This window comes from Chiloscyllium punctatum, chromosome 11, assembly GCF_047496795.1.
Source record: "Chiloscyllium punctatum isolate Juve2018m chromosome 11, sChiPun1.3, whole genome shotgun sequence".
Classification (NCBI taxonomy): Eukaryota; Metazoa; Chordata; class Chondrichthyes; order Orectolobiformes; family Hemiscylliidae; genus Chiloscyllium; species Chiloscyllium punctatum.
In genome coordinates, this window is record NC_092749.1 from 26,999,931 (window position 1) to 27,023,903 (window position 23,973).

Genomic DNA, 23,973 nt, shown 5'->3' on the forward strand with positions numbered 1-23,973 from the left:
AACAAAAAAATTGATTGGACTTCTGTATGTTTAGACACATCTTGACAATCAGACGTCAGAAATAGAGACTCACCTTCACATTTCAAGCCCTGTCGTACTAATCCCCATAACATTTCTCCACAGTAGTCACAGAAAGTTGGGGCTTTGTAAGAGTGCACATAAAGGGCATGTGGTCGGATCTGGAAATCTTCAACAGTAGCTAGTGCTGTTTAAAAAAAGAGAAATGAAAATTAATCTTCTTGGGGAAAAGTATCTTTTACCATTTAAAATATTATGAACACGTTTCTTAACTGTGGGATGCTATGTTTCCAAATAAATTGTTACTTATGACAAAATAATGAATTCTAGTCCTTGGGAGTTGAAAACAATGTTAGGATTCCATCACTGAGGTCACTTATTTTCTTTATTGCTGTGAAAATTCTTCTTGTTCCCCTATGAGTGACTGAAGTCCTTCCAACTCTAGTCAAACCTCTTTTTAAGTACCCAAAAACTTTCCAATCTCCAGATTTATCTAAACTAAAATAATCCAAGAAGAATATCATAACAACAATTTTGAACATTCAAAATCAGACACTAAATGTTATAATAGTTTCAAAAGAAGGGGCACAGGAGATCACGGTATCATAGAATCCCCGCAGTGCAGAAAGAGGCCATTTGACCAATTGAGTTTGCAATGACTTTCAAGTGAACATCCCACCCAACCCAAGCCCCTGCCCTATCCCCATAACTTCATATTTACTATGGCTACTTCTCCTGGACACTATGGGGCAATTTAGCGTGGTCAATCCACTTAACTCCGCACATCTTTGGAGTATTGGACTGTGGGAGGAAACCAGAGTACCCAAGGAGGATGTGCAAACTCCACACAGTCATCCAAGTTTGGAATTGAACCTGGGTCCCTAGCACTTTGAGGCAGGTGTGCTAATTATTAGATAAAGTCACAGAGTTACAGTCACACAGAGGAAGGACTGCAGATAAACATGACCAGATAAAGAAGAAGAATGTAAGAAAGCGAACAACATTTAGGCAGACAAAGGGATAGATGATTGCATGACAGGAAAAAGACAAATTGACAATAGATATCATAACTAAGTGAAAATAGGTTGGCTGTTCTAAAAGTCCATGCCATGACAGGGTCTAGCATGTGGGTAAAGAGATACCGGAGATATGTTTCAGAATATGGCATTAGTTACTAATTACTAGCCACACTTGCAACCAAATATCAAAACTGTTTAAAAAATTAGACCAACTGTTCTTAAAACATTGTAACACTAAGTGGTAAAATTCCCAATTGCCAACAAAAGTTATTTTACAAAATACTGCATAAGAACAATACTTCTTAATTTTGCAACCTTATCGTAAATTTTGCTTATAACGACATTCACACACAATTAAGATCACTGGCACTGTAAATATAAATGTTTTTGTGAATGACTGATGTTGCTAATTGCTATGTGACATCATGAAATTAACATGAATTAATCAGCTAATTTGGAGGGAAAATGGATTCCTTTTCACTTAGATATACAAGTAAAAGATTTTTAAAAATTGCTTAACTCACTTAAAAGATTCAATAATTCATGATAAAATACAAGTATATTTTTTCAACACATCTTTGACTCAGGCTCTGCTCTCAATCTACCATCAATAGGCTTAACTACAGTCCATTGTTATTATAACTGCTGAAGTTATGACTCGACAAGACAGATCCCAGAATGATTTCTGGCCTGAAGTTAACTTAGCAAGCCTTTCATTGAGACATAAACATACAAGGTTGTAGAGTCAATTTTAACAATAAAAGAGGAGATGGTCACACAGAAGAGATCAGACTAAAATAAAACAAACCAAGCTGTCTAAACATAACAGTTCTAAAGATTTCAAAACACAAAATCCTATTTCCCAACATCATCACTTTACAGCTAATCAAAAATCAGTGAAATTTCCCTTCTCTATCCAACCTTTAAGTCTGACTTACTGCTTTATTCCCCCCACAGTTCCTGTCATGTGAGCTGTGAAGCCTTTCCCTCAAATACTCACATAACTGAGTAATTGGAATTGCTCAGCTTTGAAAAATCAATGTAGATTTTTAACCAAATGCTCCTAGTCTGAAAGTACCACAAATTATACTCGATCATGATACCTTATTTCCTTAGCAGCTGTGAATAATTAATTTGTTTCTAGGAGTGACCAAACTTACTTCTGACTCCAGTCAGGTCTCTTCTGAAATGGTCAAAACTTTCCACTCTCTGGATTATACAAAATAAAATTAATCCTCTATTATTCTGAATATAAAAGCAAGCCAGCATCTTAAATTATTTCTTTGTCTGGTGGTAAACCCCTGGAATATAACAATATCACTTCTCCAGAAGGGGCTTGCTGGTTTAAAATTCCTTTCAAAAAAACAGACTAATGACTACATGTCACCAGTTTAACATCAAGATAGAAAAATGATATTCCTTGTCACACACCTTTCACCACACTACACTGACTTAAATGAACAGGCAGTATCACACAAGACTGCATTTAATGGGTCCAGTCAAAGGAAAGAATATATGCAAAGCAAATACAGACATAAATATAATTATAAATCGACTGATTTCTTCTCTCAAACTTCAGTTTCAATCCATTAAAAATAACAAAGAGCTCCATCACTGGCATTTGCAGATGTGTTCAGGACGGTATTAAGTCAAAGAAGAAATAAACATTGCTACACATATTCATAAGCCTGTTTGGGAGTAATCTAGAAACTAGCAAAAGGGTACCTCCTTCTGTTCAGCTAATGTTTTATGAGTTACTGTGCTAACAAGCCAAGTAGAGCAGCATGATACTACTGACAAACAGCCAAAAGGGCACTAAACTGCACAATGCCTTTCAACACACCCAGTAAGACCACAAAGGGAAAATATTGAAAATGCTGATGTTTGGAAACTGCAATCTTATGATGCAGGTGTGCAATTTTTTTTTCAGGCGAATGAGATAGAAGGTACCACCAACAAAAAATGTAATTCTCCTGACCACTTGTAGAACACTTGACTTCCAGCATCATAAAGTGTTTAACCTATGCAGAAGATCCAGAATCAAGATCTCGATGGACTCATAGATATGATAGCAGATCACTATGACACCGTGTCATCTGTTGTATTGCAGTGTTTCAGGTTTAACACGGCAAATAAACTTCCTGGGGAATGTTACTGAATTCTTGATTAAACTGCAGAAATTGGCAGAACACTGGGTACAGGTCAGCAAATCAGGAAATGTTAAGGGATCACTTGGTTTGTGAAATTAACAATATTGTGATTTAAATGAAATGAATCACTAAACCAAACCTGGACCTCAATAAAGCTGTAGAACTGGCCTTCTCCCCTGAAAATGCGGAAAAAGGAACTTGGCTGCTTCAGATGCGCATAAACATTACTGTCCTCAGTCTTAGGCAACTCGCATATTTCAGAACCAAGCCCCCAGCGTATAATACTCATGGCTTCCCTTTGTTGCCAAGGAACAGCAATTGGAGTCAGAGCCCTTAAGGCTCCAGGACTGGACGGGAAGTCTCTTCACAATATAGTGAGAAGCATAAACATCCGTGCTGCACTTGTTGTGTTAGAGTTCACATACAGTGAGCTCCAGACAAGGCTACAAAAGTGAATCATCTATCACCAGGCCTAAGATACACCCACATTAAAACACAATCTTGCAAATAAATCAGCCCAAGAATGAGGAATTGATACAGCTAAATTGTATCACTGGTCCCAGAGTGGCCCCAATTAAGACAAAGCCTCAGATACATGACCATCCCCTAGACAGGGAGGTTGACATAGGTGCCACTGTACCTATAGTTGGGAAGAAAGACTATAAGAAACATTGATGGGGCAGCTTTAAGCCTGCAAGACACCCAGGCTAGACTGGTCACATACATTGGGAAGCCTTACATATAACTGTAATTCCAATTATGCATGGGCAAAGGGCCAGATTCCACCTGTCCAGAAGGGATTGGCAGCAGAAAATCTACCTGGATTGACAACAGATCTTTAAATGGGTACTGATGATTGATTGATTGTCACATGTACCGAGTGAAAATGTTTTGTGTAATATACAGGCAGATTGTTCCATCAGGGTAACAGAACAGAGTGCAGAATACAATGTTACAGCCGCAGAGAAGAGACAGAGAGAGATCAGAATTAACATTACAGATATCCATTCAAAACTCTGATAACAGCAGGGAAAAAGCTGTTCAACCACTTTGTAAGTGCGTTCAAACTTTTATCTTCGCGCCAACAGAAAAAGATGCAAGCTCGTATAACCAGGGTGGGAGAGTCTTTGATTACGCTGGATGCTTTCCTGAGGTAGTGGGAAATATAGAATCAACAGATAGCTATTACATGGGGTTTGCGTAATGAACTGGTCTATGTTCACAGCTCTCTGTAATTTCTTGCAGTCTTGGAAAGAGCAGTGGCCATACCACACTGTGATGCATTTGGACAGGATGCTTTCTATCAGGCATCTATAAAAATTGGTAAGAGTCCTTGTGGACTTGTCAAATTTCCTTAGCCTTCTGAAGAAGTACAGGCATTGTTGTGCTTTCTCAACCGTTACGTCAACTTGCCTAGACCAGGACAGATTATTGGTGATCCTCACTCCCAGGACCTTGATGTTCTCAACCAACATTCTCACCACAGCACCAGTGATACAGACGACAGGAGCATGCCCTCCACTCCACTTCCTAAAGCCAATGACCAGCTCCTTCATTTTGCTAATGCTCAAAGAGATATTATCGTCTTGATACCATGCTGCTAAGGACTCAGTCACTTTCCTGCATTCTGTCACATTGTTGTCTGCGATTCAATTTACAATAGAGTGGTCGTCAGCAAACTTGTAGGAATTGGTGTGGAGTTTGGCTATACAGTCCTAAGTGTATAAGGAATATAGTAGGGGGCCCAGTACAGAGCCTTGTGGGACACTGGCGTTGTCGCCTATTCTTACTGATTGCAATCTATGGATCAGGAAGTCAAGGATTCAGTTACAGAGAGGGGAGCAGAGACCTAGGTCTTGGAGCTAAGAAATGTTTGTTTGGAATTATGGTGCTGAAAGTGGAATCGTAGTCAATAAATAGGATCCTAACATATGTATCTTTGTTATCCAGATGTCCCAAGGATGAGTGTACAGCCAGGGAGATGGTGCCTGCTATGGCTCTCTTGAGATAGGAGGTGAATTGCAAAGGATCAAGGCAATTGATGGTAGGGTAGAGTTGACGTGAGCCATGACTAACCTCTTAAAGCACTTCATAATTATGGGGGTCAGAGCCACTGGGCGGTAGGCATTGAGGGACACTGCATGATTTTTCTTTTGAATTAGGATGATGGTGATCTTTTTGAAGCAAAAGGGGACTTCAGATCATAGTAAAGAGAGGTTAAAGATGTCTGTGAATACTCTTGCCAGCTGATCCACACAGGATCTGAGTACACAGCCAGTTGCTTTCCATGGGATCACTCTCAAGAAGGCCAATCTAACATTTGTAATGGTGACTGTGGGTACAAATGCATCAGAAGCTGTTTTAATAGGCGACATTGTCTCACTGACGTCCTGTTCAAAGAGAGTGTAGAATGCTTGAGGTCATCCAGTAGGGATGTACTGTTGCTCACGATTGTGTTCAGCTTCACTTTGCAGCCCGTTGTGTTATGTAAGCTTTGCCACAAATGACTGGTGTCCATGTGTTTGGTCCAAGTCTTAAGCTTAACTATTGCCACTTGACATCACTGATGACTTTATAAGGTTGCACCTGGATTTCTTGTATAGGTCAGGTTTGCTCGACTTGTAAGCCTCAAACTTTGACTTCATGTCTCGGATGCACCTGCGCCCACAGTCACCAATGCAGAAGTTAGGTCAGCCATTTTGAAAGTGAGTCCACAGAAATTGACTGGCCCAAGCTACCCGAAGTCACTGGGAAGTAGCCCAAAGTGTTCCAAGAGGCTTTGGTGTGACAATACTGTGTCTTTAAGAGATGTATTGTGTCCTAGTTTCTTTTAAGAGAGAGATCGAATAAGAAGTACAAAGAGGTCTGTGGTAATGTAAACAGCTTGAGAGACCTTGGGGTTTTGTTAAAAAAATGTTGGAACAATAGAAGCAGCCTGGACAGGTGTGGCTAACTCTCACAGACCAGAATTTCTAGTGTTTATTTAAGCTTTTAGTTTCAGCGGATGCTGCTGGAGTCTTGAAGAAGTAGGTGCTATATTTTCCCCTCTCATGTTTACAGCTAGAAGCTGGGGTTTCTCTTCCAACTGTGGGCGTTTCATGCGACAAAATCTGCTTTCTGAATTTGCCTTTTTGCCAAGGGGTATGTTTAAGGGATGTTACTAAATTGGAACATTAATTATTGTTTCTCTATATATTATTCTGTTAAGTTTTCTAACAGAGTTAAATTATTCTAAGTTCTTCTTTCTTGTGTTATATTTTAACTATAGGGTTTGGATAAATTGTGCTTTGCTTAACATTGAGTTGTTTGACCAGTCAAATTGCAACTGAAATACAGCAGTTTACATTTGCCTGTAAAATAAAAAAAGTTAGGATCTAGGCTACCTTCTCAAAATATTTTGAGCGGGGGTTCCAGTTTGGTCCATAACTCTTGGCAAGATAAAAACCACAAGTGCCAAGATTTATGCAGAACCAGAGGTCCAATCTAAATCCTTCAAGTATAACCAGTCTCCGACTTGTAATCCCTCTATGTGCCAAAGTAGAAGCTGAATTGGAATGCAGAGATGAACTAGGTATCATGGGTCCAGCACAATTTGCTGAATGGGCCATACCACTAATCCCACTCTTAAAACCTGACAACTCTGTTCATCTCTGTGGGGATTATAAATTGATAGTCAAAACTGCTTCCCACTTAGACAGATGCCCAATGCCATGAATAGAAGACTTGCATGCAAAGCTGGCTATGGGTCACTTATTTTCCAGATTGGATATGAACCACACCTACCACCAACTGGAGTTTGAGGGAGCATCCAGGAAGTAAGTCAGTATAAATATTAACCAAGGACTGCATGGGTACACTCGCTTGCCTTTTGGTATGTCTTTGGATTGTGCCATTTTTAAAGGGTGAAGGTGAACATCCTCCAAACGGTGCCCAGAGTGACAGTCTTTACGGATTATGTTTTAACCTCAGCAACTACTGCAAAAGAATATTTGGAGCGCATGGAGGAGGTTTTGCACATTTTTCTATGGCTGGCATTCCTAATGTTACAACATGGAAGTGGAACCCCTCTGCTAATTAAAACTAATACCCTGGGAAAAGCTTGCCTCGCCTCAATCTGCCACAAGCGCGAGTGACTGAAAGAGAACCTCTGATTTTAAGGATTAAAAAAAAAAATTTTTCTAACTCGAACAATGACTTCTGATTTCTGATCATTTCTGATTTTAGTTTTAGCAGGACATGGAGTGGTACCAGCTACAGATTTGGTATGAATTTCACATAGTAATTTATGAGACTGAGAAGAGACTTCAACCCTGTACTCAAAGTTCGCTATCTCTTTTACCTGGAGCACCCATTTTTCTCTTTTTAGTGTTACAAAGTTGAAAGGGTGACTTTCAGAGAGATGCGTTGTCTGAGCTCAGAGTGAACACTAAACAAAAACTATTAACAAATCTGAGCTCCCTTACCTTAACTAATCACTATCTGACTCCAATTCTATTAAAATGCTGCTCAGATAATACAATTATTCAACATTAAATCAACTTAATCTCTCAAAGTCCATACAGTCTCTTATGCTGTCTTCCTTCTGGTCTTCCAAATCTGTTGTATCCTTCTGTCCTTCTGATTCTGCTGTCTTCTCTGCATCAACTTCTTACTTTTTACTGCGAGTGTCTTCATATAAAATTTCTTGGTACCTTTCATAAATGATGCATTCTGAGATTTCTTTTGAGAGCAAGAGGTTTATTTCATCAGTTTGATGGACAGTTAGCTCTGACAAATTTTCAAAATGCCTGCCTTTTTTATACATCCAACATTGTACCCTCTCATCAGTCTGATGTTGTCAATACAATAAATTCAAATTCAATTGGTTTATGGTATTCTGGGCGGATGCTGGAAACTAGAGTCTAGATTAGAGTGGTGCTGGAAAAGCACAGCAGGCCAGTCAGCATCAGAGGAGCAGGAAAATTGATGTGAGGGCTTTTGCCTGAAACGTCAATTTTCCTGCTCCTTGGACGCTGCCTGACCTGCTGTGTTTTTCCAGCACCACTCTAATCTAGACCTTATGGCATCCTGGGCATAATTTAAATTAATGGTTAAATTCAAATCTGGTTCCCTTAACATCAAAGCACAACTTGAAGCTGCTTGTTACACATTATTAATTCTCAGCACCTGTCAACCAATCACTGTCACATGTGATGTCACAATCTCCGAGCTGAGCTCAGACAAGGCACATCTCTGAAAGTCACCATACACTCCTTCAACTTTGTAACACTAAAAAGGGAAAAATGGGTGTTCTGGGTAAAAGAGGTGGCAAACTTTGGGTACAGGGTTGACAAGGATGGATTATACACTATTGAAGAGAAGGTGAAGGCCATAAAAAGAGCTGTGTCGAAGGAACACAACAGAATGAAGTCTCTTCTAGGTCTCATAAATTACTATGTGAAATTCATATCAAGGCTGTAGCTTGCATCACTCCATGTCCTGCTAAAAAAAATCATAAATGGTTGTGGCAAATACCACAAGTGGAAGTCTTTGCAATCATCAAACAACCACTGTCAACAAATATATCAGCCCATTATGACCCCCAAGACCACTCAGTGTTACTTGCTACTGACTGGACCAGATCCCTCAAAATATTTAATATAGTCTAGATCCTAACTTTTTCTTATTTTTAAAGGCAACTGTAAAGTGCTCTCCCCATGGGATAGGGGTGGTATTATAGCACCATTGGGATGTTGGGAACAAGCATCAAATCACATTTGCATCATTAACCTTGGTAGAGGCAGAAAGAAAGTACACCCAGATCGGGAAAGAAGGTATTCACAGTGAAAAAGTCCCACAGCATATCCATGGTCAGCATTTCACCATAGGAACTGATCATAAACCTCTGCCGGGCCTCTTCAAAGAAGAAAAGACAATTCCTCCTATCACTTCAGCTCAGATCTAGTGGTGGACACTGCTATTTGGTACTTATAAGTAAACATACTTTGAAATATCATCCAGTGAGACAAACAACTAATGCAAATGCCTTGAGCTGCCTGACACTACTGACCAGGCAAAAAGAGAGGACCAAAGATGCTGGAGATTAGAGTCAAGAGTGTGGTGCTGGAAAAGCACAACAGGTTAGGCAGCATCTGAGGAGCAGGAGAGTTGATGTTTCAGACAAAAGCCCTTCATTAGGAATGAGGTTCTTGACACTATTGACCAGCCTACCTTCATCTCTGAAAATGGATGAGGTCACCATCACTTCAAACTTCATGGACACTGTACTATTATCTACCAAGCAAATCCAGACTTGACCCGAAAGGACAGTATGTTGCTGAAACTATGCCATACCATCGTAAATGGTGGACCACAAGAAGTACTACAGAACAGCTAAAACCCTATATTTCAAAATATCAACAGTTGAGCACAGAAGATGGCATTATCCGTGGGGAGCTTGGGTGGCTGTCTCACATCCACGCTAGCGATCAATACTTCCAGAATTGCACAATGGCCACCCTGGAATTTCTAAAATGAAAATGCTCGCAAGGAACTACATTTGGTGGCCTGGCAAAGACACAGATATCTCAAACTGGTCAAATGATGCGAAACCTGCCAGGAAAACCAGAATGCCCCACGAGCAGCCTCACGTTACCCTGGGAATAGCCAGGGAAACTCGGTGTAAGTATATGCAGAGTTTACAGAACCATTTATGGGCTTTATGTTCTTAATCCTTATCAACGCTAATTCAAAATGAATCAACATGCACCAAATGGCCTCTATTACATCTTAAAATTCCACCAATGCTTTAGTATATATGGTATACTCAATATGCTTGGAACAAACAATGGGACCCCATTTACAAGTGGGGAGTTTCAGACTTTTGTGAAGATAAATAGAGTGAGGCAACATCTGAATGGCACCCTAGCAAATGGTTTGGCTGAGCAGCATTTCAGGTATTCAAAAGTAGCATGAGAAAGCAAACTACAGGTTCTTTTGACATGAAGCTTGCATTTTTCCTCTTCAACTATAAGACAATACTGCATATAATCATAGGAGTAGTCCCTACATGAATTGATGGGCTGATGGCTTCGGACTAGAATTAGCCTGACTTTCCCAAACATGGTGGCGAGATTTAATTGAAGCAAGAACACGAAAATAAAGGTCCCAATGGGCAAAGATCATATGGATTTTAAACTGGGAGATACCAAATAAGGAACTTTGGTTATGGCTCTCCATGGATTCTGGGAGTAAGCCTTAAAAAACATGGGGGGGGGGGGGGGGGGGGGGGGGGGAACGGCGGCGGGGAGAACTCAAAGCATGCACAGTTAAAAACTGGGGAGAAGATAGCAGGAACCTTCCACAAATGCAATTGTTTTGACAGACATACCATCATCAGCAACCTCCTCACCAACTTCTGGACAGGAAACTCCACCCATTAAAAGCTTGAAAGCCAGCCCTGAGGACTATAAGAACTCAGAAATGGAGACAGAGGCAGCGGAAACTCAGTGGGAGATCGTCACTGAGGACAAGCTCCCTGCAGTGACCCATTTTGACGATTTTCATGGAAGAAACATTTGCCTACTTATTATAGGTCCCCCTGGCAAGCCCCAGAAAACAACAGGAATGGGGCCATCTGCAAAGCAGTGCAAGAGGCATCTTCATCACAGGGGCAAGGAGAAAGGATGTGATAACTCCTACAAGGCCCACAGGGAATCATTAATCATCCTGTAGAGCGCACAGTGTTTGAATTCCCTTGGTAAAAGGATGGTACTCATTACCAGTGCCTTTTATAAAGTAGACGCAGGGTGGTGCAGTGGCTCAGTGGTTAGTGCTCCTGCCTTGTGGCACCAAGGAGCTGGGTTCGATTCCAGTCTTTAGCAACTGTCAAAAAAAAGTAGACCCAATAGGCGCTCCTGTTGCACATTGGGACAACACCTACCGCTTTTCAAGAAGGCCCAGGTTCAAATACCACCTGCTCCAGAGATGGGTAGTAACAACTCTGAACAGTTTGAAACAAAACTAGGTTAAATCTTTAAAAACGTAGACCCAGTTGCCCTTAACGGGCTTTGCTTTAAAATATGTAACTGGCTACATGGGTGATTATTGGTGGTAGTTAAAGTGAAAAACAGAAAAAAAATAGCAATTTTGGAGATGGGAAAGTCTTTTAGTTGTGCATAACAACACTTCTGGGTATTTAAAAAAAAAGCAGACCGAGTTGTCCTTAAAGGGTTTTGCTTGTAAATATCAAAGTGGCTAAACAGATGTTTTACTGGTGGCAGTTAGTTGTTTTTAAAAAACCACACAAAAAAATTCACGATGATGATTTGGTGGGGGCTGGGGGGGGGGGGGGCAGTTTGCTCACTTGTGTGTGATAGCACTTCTGCGTATCAAAACCAAAGTAAAGCACACCCAATTTTCTTGTGTTTTTGTTTGCACTTCATCCCTATGCTCCTGATCTTTGGACATCTGGTCTGGAGAGGGCATGGATGATCAGAGGACCTCATGGGTCTGATCGTAGGTCTGACCAGACTGGCCAGAAATAGGCCCAGGCAGCATGCTGTGGACGGGGTCGTATCTGCTGACTGTCCGCCTATCTTCCACAGTTATGTTCATGCTGTATAGTGTCAGGTACCAGTTAAAAAGAAAATTAAATTTTAAGTAGCAGATCCAGGTCATGGTGATTTGGTGTTGGAAAGCTGTTCAATTATCGTGATAACAATACAGCATATATTTTTTAAAAAGCAGACCCAGAGACTTTGATAACATATAGACATTAATAATTGATTGATATTTATGTTGCCTGAATATTCCTCGACAGTGGCTACCTTCAAAAAAAGGGAAAGGAAACAACCTTTCCAGCCAAGTGTTCCTCTACAAGTGTGAAGAATCAGTACTAATATACAGTCCAGGGAAAACATATCTTCAAAGAGACACTGTAAACATGTTGAGCACTTCCTATATCTTAATAACCACTTCTCTCAAAAGGCCATGATTGACACAGAGATCCAACACCAGATAAACTGTACTATTTAATCTTCTATCATCTATGATGGCAGTGTGTCATGTCTCACAGTTCATGTGCAATGTGGCTTTAGGAGACATGCTCACGATATCATCACTGAAACCTGAGGGAGGTCTCAGACTCCTCCTTTACTGGATCACATGAAGGATGACATGCTGATCAAAGTGTGCTACTATTCATAACTGAACAGCTTAATATTAGACTGAAGTTCTGCTCCTGTAAATATGTACAAAGCAAAAGCTGCAATAAATGTTGAATCTTTCAATACTTCATTACCCAAGTCTCATATTATGGGAGCTAAGTGAAGTACCGTGGCATCAGAAAATGTACCTGCTGGAGGCAAATGCCCACACTGTAGTGCAAACAAGTAAATGTTTGACACTACAGACTTCCACAAGTCATCAAAACACCTGGAGTACAAAATAACTGATGTCACCATATTCCTGTACTACAGTGAGATCTGAACTTTGCATTTGCAACACACAATACAGAGAAACTCGATCAGCAATGCAGTGGCTCAGTGGTTACCACTGCTGCCTCACTGCATGAGGGAGCTCTCTCAGGTGACTATGTGAAGTTTGCACGGGTTTTCTCCAGGTGCTCCTGTTTCCTCCCACAGTCACAAAGACCAGGTGAATTGGTTGTGCTAAATTACCCATACTGTTCGGTGCGCTAGTCCAAGGGAAATGGGTCTGGGTGAGTTACTCTTCGGAGAGTCGGTATGGACGTATTGGACGAAATGGCCTGTTTCCACACTGTAGGGAATCTAATTTTCACTGTATTCGCTGGGATTGGATAAATCCTCTCAACATTTATCTTGTCAAACCAAGTACAGGAGCAGGTATGCTGTACTGCAATCGTATAGGAAGTCTCACAGAAACTACAAAGTTCTAACAGGATTAGACAGGATAAACGCAGTAAGAATATTCCAGATGACCAGGGCACATATAATAATTAGGGGTCACAGTTTTTTTTATACAGAGAAATCTCGATTAACGGAACAAAACAGGCAGGTACTATTTCGTTCGGATAATTGATTATTTGGTTAATTGAGTCAATGCCTTTTCACTGAGGCTCAGAGTTTGCAGTTAAGTCCACTCCCCATTCAGGAGACTAGGCAGTGGCACACTGCGCATGAGCGCCCGGCCCTCCAAACCCCGCCCCAACCCCAGCACCCCCCCCGCCCCGGTACACCTTCCATCCAACACCGCTCCCTCTCCCGTCCCCCCAACCCCCACACCCCACCTGCTCACCGCCAACCCATCCACCCCCGCCTGCCCCCTACCCCGTCCAACACCAGCCCCCACCCCTTCCAACACCATTCCTCTGCCCACCGCCTCCACACCCACACTCCCAAAACCATTCAACATCGCCCTCTGCTCCCCCCCAACCCTGTCCAACACCGCCCAACCCTGTCTCCTGCCTGCCGCCCCCCCCAATGTGCCCTCACCCCCTCTCCAGGGCAGCCGCACTGGACACCAACAATACTGCTGCTTCTGCCTTTTGAGGGGGGTGTGTCCAAATAGCGCACACAAAAACACACACACACCTTCTTGACAGGTTCCACCTTTGCCCTGGACAGGAAATGTTGGAGAGATTATCTGGGAAGGAGGGTTTAGGGTATACGCCTGTGTAGAACTCCAGGGAAAGTGCGGGGGGAGAGAGAGGGAAGGTGATCAGTCATTTGGAGATGGTGCCTGGGCTTCCATCAGTCCAGGACTGTTCTCGACAGTATTTCAGGTAGCTGAGTTCACTATTAATCACTGTAATCAAAAGACACGATCAATGTTGAAAACATGTCTTTGATGTAATGTTTCTATTGGGATCTCCTTCGGATAATCCGATATTCAGATAATTGATGTTTGGATAATCGAGGTTCCTCTGTATTGGTAAGGCCATTTAGGACTGAGATGAGGAGTAATTTCTTTACCCAGAGAGCGACAAGCCTTCGGAATTCTCAGCCACAGAAGCAGTTGAGGCTAAATCATTGAATTTTTCAAGAAGGAGTTTAGATATAGTTCTTAGAAACTAAAGGGATCAAAAGGTATGGAGAGAAAGCAGGAATAGAATACCAAGTTGGCTGATCAGCCATAATCAGAATAACAGTACAAGCTCAGAAGATCAAATGAACCATGCATGCTCCTGTTTTCCAGGTCTCTAGGTAATGGTCTCTGCTATCAAGTCATCATTTAGTTAATAAAACATCATGGGTGTCACTTGGTTAGAAAGTCACATGGCCAAGTTTCCAGGAAAGCCTCCAGAACTGGCAACCCTACTAAAGGCATATTGCACAATGTAGATTCAAGAAATTTTGCATAACAGCAACTGCCACATTGGTGTGCTGGTTCTGAAAATGTCTCACATTTGTACCATCTAGTGGTCACAGTCTAAGAATAAGGGGTAAGCCATTCAGGAATAAGATGAGGAAGAATTTTTTCACTCAGAGTTGTGAACCCATGGAATTGTCTACCATAGACAGCTACTGGGATCAATGTTAGATATATTCAATCGGAAGCTGGCCATTGAGGCAAAAGGGATAAAGTAGTATGCAGAGAAAGCTGGAGTGGGACACTGTGATTGCATGATCAGCCATGAATGGTGGTGCAGGTTCCAAGGGCTGAGTGGCCTACGCCAGCACTTACTTTCCACGTTTCTATGAACACAAACTCAAAGTTTGAGGTTTTGTCAGGTTTTCTTCTGCCTTGAGCTTTAAAAAATTGGCAATACTATAATTGCATTAAACAAGAGATTTTATTCAAACTTAACATAATGAAAAAGTATACCAGAACCACTAACATAAAGGTGCTTTTGAAAGAATTCACTGCCAAATACATCAGATGTAGGTTGGATTACCAAGAATTAAATTCTGTTTCTCTGATGTATGATGTAACTATTTGCATGGCCGAGTGGTTAAGGCGATGGATTAGAAGCCCATTGGGGTTTCCCCACGTTGGTTCGAATCCTGCTGACTACGTTATAAAGATCGGCCTGCCTAAAGAAGAACAGGGGGCCCAGGCGGACGTTTTTTGGGCTCTGCTGATGCCTCAGCCAAATATGTGCATAAGGTTGAGAAATGCACAGACCTGTATAAATGATAAATTCGAATCTGTGTTTATAAATGTGGACATATGTATGGCATGACCAAATGTACAGACCATCAAATCATTTTATGAATAAAGTATATTTTTGAAATAAAAAAAATGATGTAACTATTTGCTGGAGCTTCTGAAAAGACTATACACAAGAGATTGAGCATGTGACTAGAGAATGAAAATTACATTAATTACAACTACAGCTTTACCCACTAGAGACTTTCTTCACTTGAAATTGCATTCTATCTCTGAGTTCCTTTCACTATATCTTGATTGAATCCCCCTTAATTTGCACATTTCTAAAGAGACACTAAGAAAATGGTTGGTTGGTCTTTCAAGCAGAGATTTTTTTTATATTGGCACATTGCTGAAAAAAAAATTAGGACCCTGCAGAGTGTGACAATCAACATGGATTATTGCCACAGATCAAGCATCATCACCACATTTCCAAGGACAGGCATGATAGGCATTAGATGCCAGCCCTAATGTTGTGACATCAACATCACAAGACAGATTTTAGAATAGAAGTCAGAAAGATTACAGCACAGAAGAAGGAGGCCAGCTGCTTATTACATTTGTGGCAGCGTAAATTGTTCAACTGACATTATCAACTTTAACCCATCTCTTCAACCTTTCTCCTAACTTTTTATGTTATTTATTGTCAAAAGTCCCCTTTAAATTTATTACATTTTCACCTGCAACTGGTAAAATACTCCAAATTCTAGTAATCCTTATCACTTTGTTCAACCAATGCTCATAACTTGAATTAACAATTTAAACAATGGAATCTAAACCTCAATTTCTGTTGACCAATAGCCTTCTAAGCTGCATGGTCACATGGCCAAGTCAGCTTCTTGGGGGGGAGAAAATTGACCTCTGCTTCTGGAAGTTGCTACCTTGCATGAACCACAGGAGTCCAGGTAGCAACAAAATTTAAATGGAACGTGGTTGCTGACAAAATCTTTTGGGTTGCAAGGAGTCGACTCTGAGGAGGACTGCAACAAATTACAGAAGGTCAAGTTATACAGAATGGGCAAATAAAGCACAACAAATGAATCTGAAATAATATATTTTGACACAAAGAATAATGAAGTCACTTACTACTTAGCAAGTACAGAGGTGAGGCAGAGGGGAAAACGGATCTCTCGGGACATATACACCAATCACTTGAAAGTTGCACCATAATTCAGCAACACCACTCTTTAAACAAAGCAGCAAAAAGCTTTAAGACTGTACATCTAGAACTGAAAGGTTGGGAAGTTACGATGAATCTATGCTGAACTCTTGGTTAAACCATGCTCACAGTGCAACATGCACTCAGAGTCACCGTACCATAAAAAGGGATATAAAGGCACAGGTCAGAAAACAGAAAAAAAATTACAAGGATGATAAAAATATACGCGTACATATATTTTTTTAAAAAAGGATTGAGAGCTGGTAATAAATCTGTAGAACTCATTGCCACATAAGGCTGTGGAGGCCAAGTCACTGAATGTCTTTAAGACAGACAGGTAGATTCTTGATTAGTAAGGGGATCAAATGTTATGGGATGAGGCAGGAGAACAGGGGTGAAAGAAATATCAGCCCCAATTGAATAGTGGAGCAGCCTTGATGGGCTGAATAGTCTAATTCTGCTCCTACATTTTATTGTCTTATGGGTCTCTTTTCTCTGGAACAAAAAAAGTGAGGGGTGACCTTATAGGGGTCCTTAAAAATTATGGAAGATTTTGACAGAATGTGGAAACTATAGTTCTAGATGTCAATATGAGACAGTCACCAAGAAATCCAATAGAGAATTCATAAAAAGCTTTTATTTTTAAATCCAAATGGGTGACATGTGCTACCACAGGGAGTGCTGACGTGAACAGTATTGATTCATTTAAGGAGAAGTCAGACAAGCAATTGAAAAGGGAATAGATGACTATGATGTAGCGTTTAGACGAGAAAAGGAAGAGATGGCTCAGTGCAGCATAACCCCTTGGATTTGTCGGGCCAAATGGCCTGTTTCTGTACATATATCCCATGTATCTATTTACCTTTTGGCTTGTGAAGATTTTGATTTCATATTTTGATTTTGCTGATTCATCACATGGAAACAATTTTGCAAATTATATCTTGCTTTAAATGTTCCTTTTTTAAAAAAAACATCATTGTGTTTGAAATTTTGCTTTGTGAATAAAACCATAAATTATAGCATCCTAGCAAATCTTTACTATATATTTTCCACAATGTAACACTCTAAGAACTGCATGGGATTTTTCACTTGCAGCCTGACAGTTTGTACAAACTGTTTTTATATTCAATACTGCCACATATCAAAAGCATATTGGTCTTTTCAGGACTTTTTTTCACACCTGCTTTCCTATCTTTGAAGGACAATATATACTCTCTCCTAGACCTTCCTGTTCTTTCAGTTGTCTACCCTACTTGGGGTGAATTGCCTTTTGCTGTTCTTTTGAACTGCAGCCAAACTACAAACATTGTCCAAGGCCACCCTGCTAATTTTCCAAGTTTTACATGTCCTAATTTGTCCTGAAAGAAGGCGGCTTGCTATTACTGCTGAATGTCTAAATAATTCAAAATGAAGTATAAAACCAGCATCAATTCTCAAGGCACACAACAAGCATCCAATAACAATGACAGGTTTTCCTAAATTTTGTTCCCTTACCATCTCTCCACCCACAATTCTTTCAATATCATGTACATTCCACAGGCTTTTGAAAACAATTTTACCTTATCAACCGTCTTCTGAAAATCCAGACAAAATCCATTTCATACATACACTGTCATGTCAGTTCAGTAATTTCAGAAAGTTTGCCACCAAGGCAGACTTCAGAATTTTTCGATTTTAACATATATGTACTAATGTAAAGATACCAGAAGTTGCTGTCAGCTTCACATAGAAGTGATGATGAATATGGATACTTCTGCAAAGTTCAGGACAGTATTTCAAGCTCTAAAATCATGAAGATTTAGCAAAATGTCTTGAGCTGCTTAATGAAAGTGAAACCTAATTTACATCGTTTTCTCATTCTAATATAGGTCATTATGATATAATGTATGTTCATCAGCACAAATTTGCTATAACACGATGGATGAATTGTGGATGGTGTTTGGATAACGGGAACTTTTGACTGAACGGATATAGAGATTTTCTATTAGTAATCTTCAACAGTGCGATCTTCTATAGTGTGAGGTTGCAGAGGAACACAACTGTCGCATTATAGTAGAACAATCTGTATTTACAATGCTCAAATGGGTAAAAGTCAATTTAATATATTGCTGTTGTGAAACAGGTAGAACTTAGCAACCAATGAAGGGCATAAGACAGCTCCTCACTGAAGATGGCTTGGTTTGTCTTGGTGAGGGAACCTGGACTTTTATTGCCTGCCCCCAGTTGTCCACGAGAAGGTGCTGGTGAGTTGCCTTTTTTGCCCACTGCAGACCATCTGCTTTACGTTCACTCACAATGCCCTGAGGGATGGGATTCCAGGATTTTGATCCAGCAATAGTGAAGGAACAGTGATACATTTCCAAGTCAGAATGGTGAGTGGCTTGGAGACAAAGTTTCAAGTGGTGGTGTTCCCATGTATCTTCTACCATTTTTCTTCTCGATGGAAGTGATCGTGGATTTGTGGGGGGTACTAAGGAGCCTTGAAGAATTCCTCCAGTGCATATTGTAGATACTACACATTGCTGCTTGTGAGCATAGGTGGTGAAGGGAGTCGATGCAGTCCAAATTAAGCAGGTAGCTTTGTCCTGGATGTGTCAAACATCTTCAATGTTGTTGGAGTGTACCCCTCCAGGAAAGTGGACAGAATTTCATGACACTCCTGATTTGTGCCTTGTAATGATGGATAGGCTTTGGGGAATCAGGTTGAGAGTTACTCGTCACAGTATTCCTACTTTCTGACATGCTGTTACAGCTACTTTGCTTATGTGGCAATTCTAGTTGAATTTCTGATCAATGATAACACCCAGGAAGTTGATAATGGGGGATTTAGTAATGGCAACAGCACTGAATGACAAAGGCAGTGGTTAGATTGTCTGTTATTAGAGATAGCCATTGCCTGGCATTTGTCTGGCATAAATGTTGCTTGCCACATGTCAGCCCAAGATTGGATGTTGTTCTGATCTTGTTGCATCTGCACATGAACTGTTTCAATATTAGATAAGTCGCGAATGGTGCTGAACATTGTGCAATTAATCGTGAACAGCTGCCCTTCTGATAGAGAGAAGGACATTGGTGAAGCAGCTTGGGACTGGAACACTGTCCTGAGGACCTCCCACAAAGATATCCTAGAGCTGAGGTGACTGACCTCCAACAACCACAACCATCTTTCTATGTGCCAAATAGGACTCCAACCACCAGACAGTTTGCTACCTGATACACACTAATTTCAGTTTTGCTAGGATCCTTAATGTCACATCAGTTGAATGCAGCCTTAATGTCAAGGGCGGTCATTCTCATCTCACCTCTGGAATTCAGCTCTTGAGGAAATATATAAATGCCTTTGAGAGGATGCACTGATTCACCAGAATGATTCCAAGGATGAGCAATTTTAATTCCAATCTCTAGGTTGGAGAAATTGCGTTACTTCTCAGTGCAACTAAGAAAATTAAGGAGAGGTATGACAAAGGTGTGTAAATTGCAACAGATTCAGAAGGAGGAGGATAAAGAATAGTTATACCCTTTAGTTGATAGATCTATGACTTTAGTGCATGTACAAAGATCTTTTGGGCAAAAGAACTGGAGATTATGACATGTACAGTTCAGGTAGATACATCATGAAAACGCATTCTTCCACTACAGACACTCAGTAGGAACAGTATGTACCATCTACAAGATGCCCTGTAACAATTCACTGAGACTCCTTAGACACACAACATATAGAAACATCACTACCTGCAAATTCTCCTGCAAGCCAATCATCAACCTGACTGGAAATACATCACTATTCCTCCAGTGCTGCTGGATCAAAATCCTGGAATTCCCTCCTTAATGGCACTATGGGTGCACATAGGCCAAATGGACTGCAGTGTTTCAAGAAAGCAGCTCACCACCACCTTTTCAAGGACAACCAAGGATGGGCAATAACTGTTGACTCTGTCAGCAATAAAAAAAAACTGAAGTTGTGAACCAAAAACATCTGAAAGAGGTCACGCAGAAGAGCTGTCCAGATATTTTCCTCAAATCCTTATGTTTGAAAGGAAGACAGAAAATACATTTAAGTTACTGGTTGCTACTTCACCTAAATTGCAAGTTTGGACTGAAGAACATACTAAGAAGCATATCTCACAATGAGAGTTAAAGGGAAGAAGACAGCTTAAAAAAAATTTTAAAACTCAACATTGTGTTTCAATCACAACTAATTATTTATATGGTATTAACATGGTTTGTATATTAACAGGACTTCATAACTCAATAAAAATGGCACAAAAAACATAACCAGCTGCAAGATAAGGAAGTTGGTTGAAAAGCCCTAATGTGGTCTGATATAGGAAACTGTTAAGTGAGAAGGTAGCAACCCATGCACTACCGTTTCAACTAAACACCTGGTACATCACACCAGCAAACCCACAGAGCAGATGCATGAGATAACGGAACTTGTGGCATTAAAAAACATTACTACAGATAGCTGTTCTGGTTTTGCATCCTCATTCATTACCTTCAAAGCAAAACATAGCTTGTACTGCATCATCTAAAGTTACGCCTATGTGCTGACCTGTATTGCAATTCCTGAGAAGGTGGTAGATGCAGATTCAAGAGTAACTTTCAAAAGGAAATTGGATATATACTTGAAAAGGAAAACATTAATGAGCTGCTTGAAAGAGGAAGGAGTGCAACTACTTGGAAATCTCATTCAAACAGTACAAGCATGTTGGGTCATATAACCTCCTTCTGTGCTGTATGATGCTATTAACTCAGAAAACAGATAACCTGCTCTCGAGTTTCTGCAAATTCTGAACTAGTCCCCAAGAAATCAGAGAATCATAGACTGTTACAGTACAGAATGAGGCCATTTGACCCAGCGTGTCGGTACCTGTTCCCAAAAGAGCTCATTGCATTCTCCAGCAATATCTCCATCACCCTCTAAATTGGTTTCTTATTAATATATACCCAACTCTCTTCTGAAAACTCGTATTAAATCCACCTCTACGACTCTCCCAAATCCTACATTCCAAATCCTAACAAAGTTCTGAGTGAAGAAGTTTCTCCTCATCTCACTCAGAGATCTCTTGCTGACATGCCAATTAGTAGAAACAGAATATCCTATTTTTACCCTATCAAAAGGAGGGACATGACGTAAAATTGTTCATAATTTTGAATGCCTCAATAAAGGTATCTCTCATTCTCCTTGGAGGAGAGAAGATTAAGCCCAATTTCTCTAATCTTTCCTTGTATCTAAAATCCCTCATTCCTGGTATGCATCAAATCAATCTTTTCCTTCATTATTTTCTCAAAAATATCCTTAGTTGTCCAAGTTACTCTAGCTTTGCATACCCCATATTTATTTCTCATGGTATGTTCCTAACTTGCACCTTATTCACCTCTCTTTTGAAATTCTCCCATTTTTCATCCACTTTGGTAGAATCAATCAACTTTTTCCAATTCAACATTTTGGACCCCAAAAATCTGTCCTTTTCTAGTCTGGGATCTCAAACCTGAATTGATTTTTATCCTTTTCTAACTCAAGACTGAATCTTATTATATGCCCACTCTAACATTCTTCACTTGTCCTGCCTCATTTCCTGGACCAGATCCAGCACAGTTCCCTTCCTGGTAGGACTGGAAATGTAGGAATTTCTCCTCTTCCATATCCCGCACTCTCCCTTTTTCCCCAATATGCTCCTGGTTTATTGAAATCGCCAACTATCTTAACAACTTGTCCTGCAGATTTTGATAATCTACATATAAATGCTCTCTTCTACTTCCTCCCTCCTATTTGCAGGGATATAATAAATACCCAATAAGGTCACCTTCCTTGTCACCTTCCAACAAAGTCACTCCCTTCCTGTTTTGCACCTCTAACCATATAGATCTAATTCAGGAACCACATCTCCTTCAAAGACTACTATACCTGCTTTGTTTATCTACTCTTTCTACAAATAGCCTTATAACTGGGGTGTTGGGCATTCAGTTCTGTTTTGGCTTGAGTCAAGTTTCAGTGAATGCTACTATATCAGTGATAAGCATTCTTCTGAATATATTTAAATTTTAAGAAAACATGAATTAAGAAAATTTCTATCAGAGAGCAATAAAAGTTGTAATAATGCAGCTGTACAATGAATCAACATGTGAAATAACACAAGAAGCTGAACACTTGACTAATTCTATATACTGGTTCATTTGTTCAACAGAACAAGATAACAGAAAAGAACTGCTATCTTAAACGATTTCACAACCACCCAATCATACTGCAACCAAGGAGAGCAAAGGGCAACCACGTTTTTAGGAAAATACAAAATCTAATTGGCAGGCAGATTTACATATGCGTCACCCCATAGATAATATATTTCTTTATCATTCAAGCTTTTTTTGGCATCAAACTTCTGACTTGACATTGATAACCAAGTAAGAGGCTTTTGAAAGTTAAGACAACGCTGCTGGTAAGACTACATCTGAAGAATCATGGTTCGAATCTTCAACTGGAAGGATATTCGCATGTCTAACCATACCTTCTTTTGTCAAACAGATATTGAACTGTGCCATGTGGAAAACACATTGTGTGCTTTATTGTTCTTGCAAAATAAACATTATTCTAACAACATTCTTTTCCTTGTTACACTTCTCAAAGAAGCACAAACATATTTTATATCTCAAGTTACTCAGTTATCTGCTGAAAGACAAGATATCTGTCTAATATCACTTGATTGAATCTTCTTGGGAAGTGGCTAGGCATTAAGGATGATTTGGTTCCACTCCAGCTTGATGTGTTCAGAAATAGCTTGATACGTACAATACCTCAAACTGGAAACTATACCACAGGAGGGTCAGGTGGTGCTTGGAGGATTGGAGAGCAGAGATTTTAGATTTGCATGTTCCAATGTCTTGTGATATGTCCAGTGTCCTTTCAACTGAGCAGCATCTAGTTGCCAATCAGATTGCTATGATTCCAGCTGATGTCATTATTGGACAAATCAGATCCCAGAATGAAATTTGGCTTGATGGATAAAATTTCATTGTGTTTTGGTTATAATCAGATGGTTTCTCATTGAAACATAAGCTTGCACTGTGAAGATTTGGTTTTAAGAACTAGCAGAAGTGTATTTACAACATAAATTAGGACAAAATAGAATAAGTCTAAATTATTTACACATAACGCAAGAGAGTTTGAAATAAATGTTACAAAAAAATCCTATTAATCATAAAACACTCCCTTGCAGATCACAAAAATACCCCTACACATTATCCAAAAGCACATCTTATACAGTACTCGCACTAGAAAAGAATTTCAAAGATCTTGATAGCTTTAATTTAGCTATGACATTAACCCACAGTCTAGAAAATCCGATAGCTTCTTCCTGTTTTCACACTCAGCTTCAAATAACCTCTTCTGAATTGTATCCAAACACTTCTGGCTGGGACGATTACTAAACTACCTACTCTAAAGGTAATCTATTTTAACAAATCTCCCTTTTCAGGAGCACTGCTTAATAGATCCATCTTCATCCAAGGACTTCTACAG

At 40.1% G+C, this 23,973-nt stretch overlaps 1 protein-coding gene across 5 annotated transcripts in view; it reads right to left on the bottom strand.

Moving 5' to 3' along the window:
• Positions 1-23,973, bottom strand: part of prkd3 (protein kinase D3) — a 421,243-nt gene that overhangs the window by 152,485 nt on the left and 244,785 nt on the right. For all 5 annotated transcript variants that reach the window (XM_072580535.1, XM_072580534.1, XM_072580537.1 and 2 more), the window contains one exon: positions 74-205. In XM_072580535.1, the coding sequence (XP_072436636.1) occupies positions 74-205 (132 nt within the window). The remainder of the gene's footprint in view (positions 1-73; positions 206-23,973) is intronic.